The sequence below is a fragment of the Bubalus kerabau genome, chromosome 13 (genome assembly GCF_029407905.1).
Source record: "Bubalus kerabau isolate K-KA32 ecotype Philippines breed swamp buffalo chromosome 13, PCC_UOA_SB_1v2, whole genome shotgun sequence".
Lineage (NCBI taxonomy): Eukaryota > Metazoa > Chordata > Mammalia > Artiodactyla > Bovidae > Bubalus > Bubalus kerabau.
The window spans coordinates 54,592,938-54,601,719 of record NC_073636.1 but is presented as its reverse complement, the minus strand read 5'-3'; the positions used below and the strand labels follow the sequence as shown (position 1 = coordinate 54,601,719).

Genomic DNA, 8,782 nt, shown 5'->3' with positions numbered 1-8,782 from the left:
TGCCTCTTCCACCCCACAGTTGTTAGGCCTGGTAACGGCGTCAGGCCCTGCCCTTTGCCATTTGTGCTGGGGGCCGTCACAGGACCACCCTGGTACTGGCTCTGGAGGGAGGAGTCAAAGCCTAGGTCCCTAGGTCGCCGACCCCTCCTCCTCGGTGGGCGGGGCTTCGCGGGGCGGGGCCAGACCGACCCTTATAGGACGCGGCCAGAGGCCTTTGCAGCTCCACAGAGACCATGAGAGCTCCGCCGTGGCCGGTGACTGCCCTGCTGCTGGCGCTCGCGGCGCGCGGGGCGGCGGTAAGCGCGCCCACCTACCCGTGGAGGGACGCAGAGACGGGGGAGTGGCTGGTGTGTGACCAGTGCCCTCCGGGCACCTTTGTGCAGCGGCCTTGCGGCCGGAACAGCCCCACGACGTGTGGTGCGTGCCCGCCGCGCCACTACACACAATTTTGGAACTACCTGGAGCGCTGCCGCTACTGCAACGTCATCTGCGGGGAGCGCGAGGAGGAGGCGCGGCCGTGCGGGGCCACCCACAACCGCGCCTGCCGCTGTCGGTCCGGTTTCTTCGAGCACGCCGGCTTCTGCCTGGAGCACGCGCCCTGCCCGCCCGGCGCCGGCGTGGCTGTTCCCGGTGGGTGAGGGGAGGGGCGGGGCGGACCCTCCGCTAAACTGGGACCACTCGACTCTCCTGACCGCGGCCTCCCCGTCTTGTCTCTAGGCACCTCCAGCCAGAACACGCAGTGCCAGCCGTGCCCCCCGGGCACCTTCTCCGCCAGCAGCTCGAGCTCAGAGCGGTGCCAGCCCCACCGCAACTGCACGGCCCTGGGCCTGGCCGTCAATGTGCCTGGCTCCCCGTTACACGACGCCCTGTGCACCAACTGCACGAGCTTCCAGCTCGGCCTGCTGGAGCCAGGGGCCCCGGGTGAGCAGGGGGCGGGGTGGGGGTGCTCAGGGATTATTAGCTGGTTCCTGGGAAAGGCTTCCGGAAGCGCGGTGGGGGCGGGCCAGGAGACTTATTTGGCTGAGGGTTTCAGCACTGGTGGGTGATGCCATTTCCCGCCGGCATTGGGAAACAGGCTTCGAGGGCTTAAACGGTTCGCGGGAGGGCACGGCAGCGTGTGTGGCGGGCCCCCTTCGCATCGCATCGCATCCCATTCTCAGCGTCAGCCCACGAGCCGCACTCCTTGCCTACCACGTTTCCCGCGGTCGCCCCGGACCCACCGGCACAGCTCTCGCCTCGGCCTTCATGAGCGTGCGGAGACCCCTCCACGGTCCTGTCCTCCTGGGGCGCTGGCACCTGACTGGGTACCCCCTTACACCACCTTCTCGCAGGGACCGAGGAGTGTGAGCACGCCGTGGTCGACTTCGTGGCTTTCCAGGACATCTCCCTCAAGAGACTGCAGCGGCTGCAGCAGGCGCTCGCGGATCCCGGGACGCAGAGACCTCCGCCGCCGCTGAGGGAGGGCCGCGCGGCGCTGCAGCGGAGGCTATGGCAGCAGCTCATGGAGCTCCGCGAAGCGCGGCCTGGGGCGCTGGGGGTACAGCTGCTGCGGGCGCTGCGCGCGGCCAGACTCCCTGGGCTGGAGCGCAGCATCCGCGAACACTTCCATCGGGCACGGTGAGCACCCTTCCTGGTATTTATTCACTCCAGTCCGAGCTCCTCGTGCTGCACGAAAGGAGGCTTTGGAACCGGCCCCTGCGGCGCTAACGTTCTTTTTCATAAAGCCAATTGGTAAACGAGTGTCCAGTCTGCCAGTCCGTGCTCTGCACCCGGGGAGGGACACACCTGGGTGCGCTGCCTAGCAGCAGTACCCTGTCCACTGCCTTCCCTCCTACTGGGACTGACCCTCTCAGGTGGTAGGTCGCGGGAGAGAACAGCGGGTGACACCCCTCTCTCAAAGTTTCACTGAGCAGTTAGGGAGGTGTGGAGGGAGGGCGGGCAAGTCACTGAGTTCAAGGGCTCCGTTGTGGAATAGGCCAAGTCAGCGTGGTCAGCGCCAGTCTGTGCCCTGAGGTGCCAGGAAGTGTCACCTTCAAGCTGCCCCTCTTTGAGGCTCCACCCTCCTCGAAGCGGCAGGGGATTTCCTAGCAAGGGACTAGCCAAGACCTCTGGGTAGGACTGTGTCCCACTCACTTTCTGGGAAACGACGCTTTTCCCTTCTGGGGCAGGTTCAGATGAGGCCTTGACTCATCAACCTAGGACTCCCAGTTCCAGCAGCCCCCACCAGCCCTGGAGGCTCCTGCCTGACCTCCAGGAAGGGCCCCAGGGAGAGGCAGGATCAAAGCACCCCCTCAATGAGTCACCTCACCTGCAGCTGGCACCCACCCCCAGCCCTGACTCATCCTTTTCCCAGCATCTCCTCCCCAGCTGCCTGGGGAACCTGACCCTCAGACAAAGCCACCGGGCCTCTGGAGAATGATGGATGGGAGCCACTCCGACTCTTTATTTTGCCCATGGCCAGGCTCACGGGGCGTCACCAGCTTCCACAAGGGCCACGTGGGAGGGTCCTGAGGACCAGCCTTGCCTGGAGGGCCTCTGCTCCTGGACACAGGACTGGAAAGGGCCCAGACCTGAGAGCAACCCCGGCCTTTACCCCCAGTGGGGAGCACAGGCCCAGCACACTACTAGACTGGGCTCCCTGGGACCCTGCCGGCCTTCCTCACACCCCGAGCTCGTCTCTAGGTTATTCTGGGTGGGTTGCAGGCAGGCTGGGGGTGGGGGTGAGCAGATGCCCATTCCCAGCACAACCACTTAGCTTTCCCATTTTCAATGGAGATCAAAACAAGGTGGCTGGGCCAGTGGGTGGGGCTCATAGCCTTCCAGGCAGGTCTCCCTGCCTCCTCCTGAAGCTGCATCAGGACAGGGATAGAAACAAGCCCAGGTCTCCCTCAGGTGACACCAACCCCCCCACCTTGGGGTTGTCCCCAAGATCAGAGGAAACAGAGGCCAAGGACAGTCATAGCTGCCTCCATGGGCATGAGGCACAGAGCAGCCTTGAGCACTATGGAGGGCCCCACAGCTCTGAAACACCTATTTCCAAGCAGCTCCCCACCAAGGCCTCATGCAGGGCCAAACCGGCAGGCCTGCTGGGGCAGCAGCTCCAAAAGCAGAGGTGGCCCGCGGGGGCCCCAAACTGGGCCTGGGGCAGGTCTAGGCCTGCTATGGCCATAAGTTCTGCTGGCGGTCGGCTGGCATCCCTAAGGCCCCAGCACCCCTAGCAGAAGCCTCCGCTTTTCTGCACACAGAAAAATTTGTCTTAAGAGAAGAAACAAAGCAAATGGGAGAACCAAAAGGCAAAGCCGACCCAGCCCCCAGGATTGGTGGTGTGGAGCGGGCAGGAGCTCTTCAGGACAAGCGGTGGGCGCACAGGCAGGTGTGCCTATGTGATGTCCCGTTGCCGCGGCGGCCGGTGCACATTCCGCACGACGCACTTCACCATCCACTCGATGCCCTCGCGCACCCCCTTCCTGTGGAGACAATGGGCATGAGGCGGGGCTGGCTGTGGCCCCCAGTGCCCAGGGTGAACCCCACTCACCCTGTGAGGGCCGAGCAGGCCTGGGTCAGGCAGTCCCGCCTGCCAATCTTGGAGGCACAGTCGCTGAACGCAGTCTTGATGTCAGGGATGGAGAGGCAAGTCTGGGGGAGGTGAGGCCATGAGGGGTAGGCCTGCCACCCTGCCCACCCTCTACCCCCGGAACAGTTCCCAGAGCTGTGGGGGTAGAGGGCAGGTGGGAAGCTTCATGGCACCTTCCAGGAGGTGCCTCCTGGCTACTATCCAGGAGGGTACCTGCCTGGTTAGCAGCCTCAGGGAGACACACCCTGGCAGCACGACCCAGATGCTACAGGAACATGCCTCCCTCCTGTTCAGGGCCCCCTCCGTGCGAACGGCTGCCATGATGCCGCCTCTCACCAGTGGTTCATGGAGTGGGGCCGGCACAGCTACTGTGCTCAAGGGCAGCAGACAGGTTGGTGTCCGCACTGACTGCCACCCTGAGGTGCTTCTGCACTCTTTCCAGACCTTCACCTGGGTCTGCCCAGCAGGAGGCCCCTGGCTGCAGAGGAATAGGGCACTGCCGCCTCTGGTGCAGAGATGCCAGCACAGCAGAAGAACCCAGGGGGTGGGGGTGCTCTGTTCGCCTGGGGCAGCCACACTCAGGGTAACTGAAGAAAGCAGTGGCCCTCCCCTGGGAGAGGTCCCCATCTGACAGGAGCAGGAGCCCACTTGGCCTAGGGGCTCACCTCAACATCCTGCTTATTGGCCAGCACCAGGATGGGGACACCGTCCAGCGCCTCGCTTGTGACCATCTTCTCTGGGGCGGGCAGAGAGGCAGCAGTGAGCACCCTTCATCCACCTCCACACAGGTGCCCACATCCCTGCCGACCCCACATGGACGCACTTGGCTGGTGCCCTCCTGTCCTGGCGTGGCCCAACCTCCCCCCAGCCCAGCTCTGGAATGGGGACTGTGCAGACAGAACCCTCCCACTCCCCGCATCCCCAGCCTGGCTGGCTGTACCCACCAAACGCCTGTTTGGACTCAGACAGTCGCTCTTCGTCTGTGGAGTCGATGACATAGATGACACCATGACACTCTGCATAGTACTGGGCAGGAGGAAAACCAGGTGCTGAGCCTCGGGCACTCAGCCACCTCAGGGCAGCCCCTAGCTGGGAGACCCTGCTAGGGTGCTTCCTGGAGGTGGGGCAGAGTGCAGATACACCCCAGACCTGCTGGGACAGGGTGGCCACCTTCCTCACCCACTTCCCAGGTGCTGTGCTCTGAACCCCACTTCAGGATCCACTGCTGAGACCTACCCACACCCCCTGGCCTGAGGAGAGTGGCCAGAGGAGAAAGGATGGGGCTCCAGGTCTCTGTACACCTGGGTAGGGGGACCCAATGCAGACAGCAAGGTAGTAGGAATACCAATAGGGAGCCAGGGAAGGCCTCTTACATGTTCAAGGCAGCTCTGACCCCTGCATGGGACAACAGGGCCAATGACAGAGCCATGCCAGGGAGTTTGGAGCTCTGTAGGCTGGCACCAGCAGGCCAGCCGGCCCTGGGTTCCTGCAGCAGCAGCCACACAAGAGACACCACAACACACACACACACACACACACACACCTGCAGCAGCAGCCACACAAGAGACACCACAACACACACACACACACACACACACACACCACACACACACACACACACACACACACACACACACACACACACACACACACACACACACACACACACACACACACACACACACACACACACACACACACCAGAGCCCAGGGTACAGGGAGAGCTATGGGGAGTGAACAGCAGCATCCCTGGGAAACAGACACATGAAGCAAGGCCTGATGAGTCCACCTTCTGTCCTGATGTTAAGAGGACAGAAACACCCATGTCGCAGGAGCAGGTGACTGCATCCTTGCCCCTTGTCTCCACCCCAGCTCCTGCCCGGCAAGAACTCAGGAACTGGGAACACCTGCACATCCCTCAACATGGGTGGCCTCCTGGTCCACAGACCAACCATGAACCCTAAACCTGAGGCCTCTCTGGCTGGCCTGCTTGGGTGATACGGGACCCAGGAGCTGCAACCCAACAGTGCAGGCCTCCTAGGCAGACAGGGGCACTGTGGGGTTTTCAGCAAGTCAGTGAGGGAATCACTACTTGGGTCCCGGACCCCTGTGGTGGCAGAGAACTTCAACTGGTGTGTGACTGGGCCCTGGCAGATGGGGGCTGGGTCCACCAGCAGGGTATGACCAGGAAGCAGTGGCAGCTGTGAACCTATGGTGCCCACCAAACCCAGACCCTGAGGACAGTTGTCACCAATGCCCACACTCTGGAGGCTCTCATGTGCGGCCTGGAGAGACAGAGGCCACAAGTCCTCCCTGTGGCAGGGTGCCAGAGGGTCCACTGGGTCCACAGACATGGCCTGCAGCCGGCACGTGCACAAACCTATAGGTACCAGCTCGTAGCACGAGCAGAGGTACTGGGTGGAGGTAAGGCTGTAGAGGTGGGAGTGAAGGTCCACCACATGCTGTCGGACTGCAAGGGGGCAGGGACAGGGCCCAGGACATAGTCTCAGAACAAGGGGAGAGCAGGAGACCCACTTTACACTCCTCCTGGTGACTCACACAGCTGGGGACACGGCACCCCTGTGCAACCCAGTCACCAGAGGCCAGCAAAGCCCTGGCCTAGCAGGGGCACCTGATGCCATTAGCAGGAGGCAGGGCACCCACTCCATCTCAAGAGTCGGGGAGCATGTGAGAAACCCAGGGCCCATCCTGCCGAGATGGCAGGCTCAGTCCTCGTGAGGAGGCAATGGCAAGGCCATGGCGTGAGCAGAAGTGGAAGCTGGGGGCTACCACCAACCACCAAGCTGGCTTCCCCTCGGGAGGAGCCAGACCCCAGCCAGAGGCGCAAGGGCAGCAGAGCACCTTCACTGGCCGTGTCCTGGCTGCCATGGTGGGCAGTGCGCCAGCTCCTGCAGGACCCACCAGAGCTACCTGAGTATGTCATAGCTGCCCGCCATGGTGACCTGCCAAGGGGATGGGATCCCAGCCAGCTTGGCCTGACATGGGGCAGCGCCCAAGATGCCCCTGCCCCTGACCAGATCTTCATCCCCCACAACACTTGCCAGCTGCTAAACTCTGACACGCCCTGCCCCTGCTACTCTGAGACCCTGGCCTGTAAAGAATGTCAGGTCCCCGTGTGGATCTGAGGTTTGAACAAACAGCCCCTGGCTTGGTCCAACTTAAATGGTCACAGAGAGCCTGTCAATGACCTTCTGGCCATGAAATGGACAGGGTCTTCTTGGCTGGAGGTCAGGACAGGGAGGACACTATGGGGAGAAAGAGGGGAAAATGACCATGGACCCCCTGCTGGGGTCAAGCCAGAAACCAAGACTAGGGCATTAGACATAGGCAAGTGCCAGGGTGGTCAGTACCCCTAGAGCTGAGCGAGCCTGTCTGTGCCCCTGGCAGTCCACTGGGTGGGGGAGGGGAAGAGGCTCGTTCCACCCTGCTCTCTGCTGGACCCTGTGCCTGGCAGAGGCTGAGTGAAAGACTAATTCCGATTCTGAGGTCTCAGAAATGCTTCAAAAGGTTGAAAAAAGAGACAGCTGCTGTGAGCCTTAGAGGACATCCTCCCCTCAGTAGGAGGGACCCCATCAGGGAGACTCGGGCCCCGGGGCTGAAGCTGAGAGCCAAAGAGGCATGTGTCTTCCCTGCTCCTCAGGCATCCTTTGTCTTGTCTTATGCTGATTAGCAACAAAATCTCTAAACCTAAAGGAACCAGTGCGTCCCTGCTCTTGGGGGTGTGACTGAGGAACTGGGATGGGGGTGAGCCTCAGGAACCAAGTGGGTCACAAAAGCTGCCAAGAGTAAGGAAAGAAGAAGAATCCTAGGCCTTCTGAGAAAAGGAAGGATGAGACTAAGGTACCACCCAGACAGAGATGGTGCCAGGGAGCCGACGTGGCACCCATCCATCTTACCTTGTCCCACAGAGACTGCAGCTCCTCCTGCCCCCCCAAGTCCCAAAACATCAGGCGGGCCTTTCCCACGTCCACAGTGCCAACTGCAGAGAAAAGACAGGTGAGGCTGCAGTTCTGATCCCTGACCCACCAGCTGCCAGCTCTCCTGGGAGAAGCAGGCTGAATGGAGCAGAGGCCTCACCCGTGGCCTTAGCACACTGCAGCATCCTCAGCGTTCTGCCCCCAACCCACACCCGCAAAGGACCCTTACTGTTCAGGCCCACGGTGGTAGTGATTTTGGACAGACTCATCCCCTTGTAGTTCTTGTTGAATCGGGTCTTTGACTGCTCCAAGAAGGTCTAAGGGCAGAGAGAAAGAGGCGTGAGATAGAATTGCAATAGTTTTCAAACACCCCTCCTGGGGCTTATCCCTTTACAACAAAGCAAAAGAGAACAACGTTTGCCTTTTAAATCGGCTGGTGGTAACCTATGACCTTAAGCAGGGTTCAGAGCCTGCCTGGGTGGAGAACACGCAGCTAAAAAAACACCAAAAGGACTGTGGGGGTTGGGGATGGCGCTGACACGGAGAGGCACTCACCGTCTTCCCGGCGTTGTCCAGACCCAGGATCAGGACGCAGTACTCGTCCTTCTGGAACATGTACTTGTACAGGCCCGACAGCAGCGTGTACATCCTGCCCTGGGCACCCGAGATCGGTCACGGACGAGACGGCCCGCACCGGGGACAGAGGGTCCAGCTGCCCGCACGGCCGCTCACAGCTGAAGCCCAGGCCCTCCTGGCTCCGCCTCCCCTCCCCTCCTCTCCGCCCGCCTACGCCTCCGCAAATGCTACAGAATCGGCTAGGCGCTCCAGGTGCTCACACGTCCACTCCGGCCCGGCCAGGGCGCTCTGCTCGCAGGCAAAGGGCAGCCCGTCCCGCCCCGCTTCTCGCTGCTCCCCCGCCCGGGCTCCCTTCAGGCTTTGCTCCCCTTGGGTCTCCCTAACCAACCCCCGCTTCGGTCCCCGCCCGCCGCGAGCGCCTCTCAGAGAAGGGGCGTCTGAGGGCTGGTGACTGCCCAGAGCAGTCGTGAGGCGGGCGGGCGGCGCGGACAGACTGCGGACCGGTCGCCGAGCCTGGGCCCAGCTCCGCCCACCCGCCTCGATGTACCTGCGACCGCCCGGCCGGACCGCCGAGCCGCGGAGCCGGGGAACCGCCTCGCGCCTGACCCACCGACCCCGCGCTAACCCCGCGCGGCGCCTGACGGGACGCGCGCTGGTAGGCCGGGGAGGGGCGGAGCCTTCCCGGCAGCCCTCG

General features: G+C 62.5%; 2 protein-coding genes across 6 annotated transcripts; one reads left to right on the top strand and one right to left on the bottom strand.

Annotated features, from left to right (window-relative positions):
- Positions 1 to 86: 86 nt before the first annotated feature.
- TNFRSF6B (TNF receptor superfamily member 6b) lies at positions 87 to 1,739 on the top strand. Its single transcript, XM_055544460.1, has 3 exons — positions 87 to 630; positions 718 to 921; positions 1,332 to 1,739. Exons 1-3 carry the CDS (start codon positions 234 to 236, stop codon positions 1,619 to 1,621), a joined length of 891 nt encoding a protein of 296 aa, XP_055400435.1. The 5' UTR covers positions 87 to 233; the 3' UTR covers positions 1,622 to 1,739.
- Positions 1,740 to 2,407: 668 nt separating this feature from the next.
- ARFRP1 (ADP ribosylation factor related protein 1) lies at positions 2,408 to 8,768 on the bottom strand. Of its 5 annotated transcripts, none has more exons than XM_055544461.1 (7): positions 8,636 to 8,768; positions 8,068 to 8,161; positions 7,742 to 7,829; positions 7,492 to 7,574; positions 4,519 to 4,600; positions 4,240 to 4,310; positions 2,408 to 3,467 (listed from the first exon to the last, which is right to left on the bottom strand). In XM_055544461.1, exons 2-7 carry the CDS (start codon positions 8,158 to 8,160, stop codon positions 3,198 to 3,200), a joined length of 687 nt encoding a protein of 228 aa, XP_055400436.1. In that variant the 5' UTR covers position 8,161; positions 8,636 to 8,768; the 3' UTR covers positions 2,408 to 3,197. The 5 variants fall into 5 exon arrangements, 4 of the variants coding, with proteins under 4 accessions (XP_055400436.1, XP_055400437.1, XP_055400438.1 ...); XM_055544462.1 differs by having other exon boundaries at positions 8,068 to 8,166; positions 8,636 to 8,764; XM_055544463.1 differs by adding an exon at positions 3,536 to 3,636 and having other exon boundaries at positions 3,232 to 3,467; positions 8,068 to 8,726.
- Positions 8,769 to 8,782: the final 14 nt, after the last annotated feature.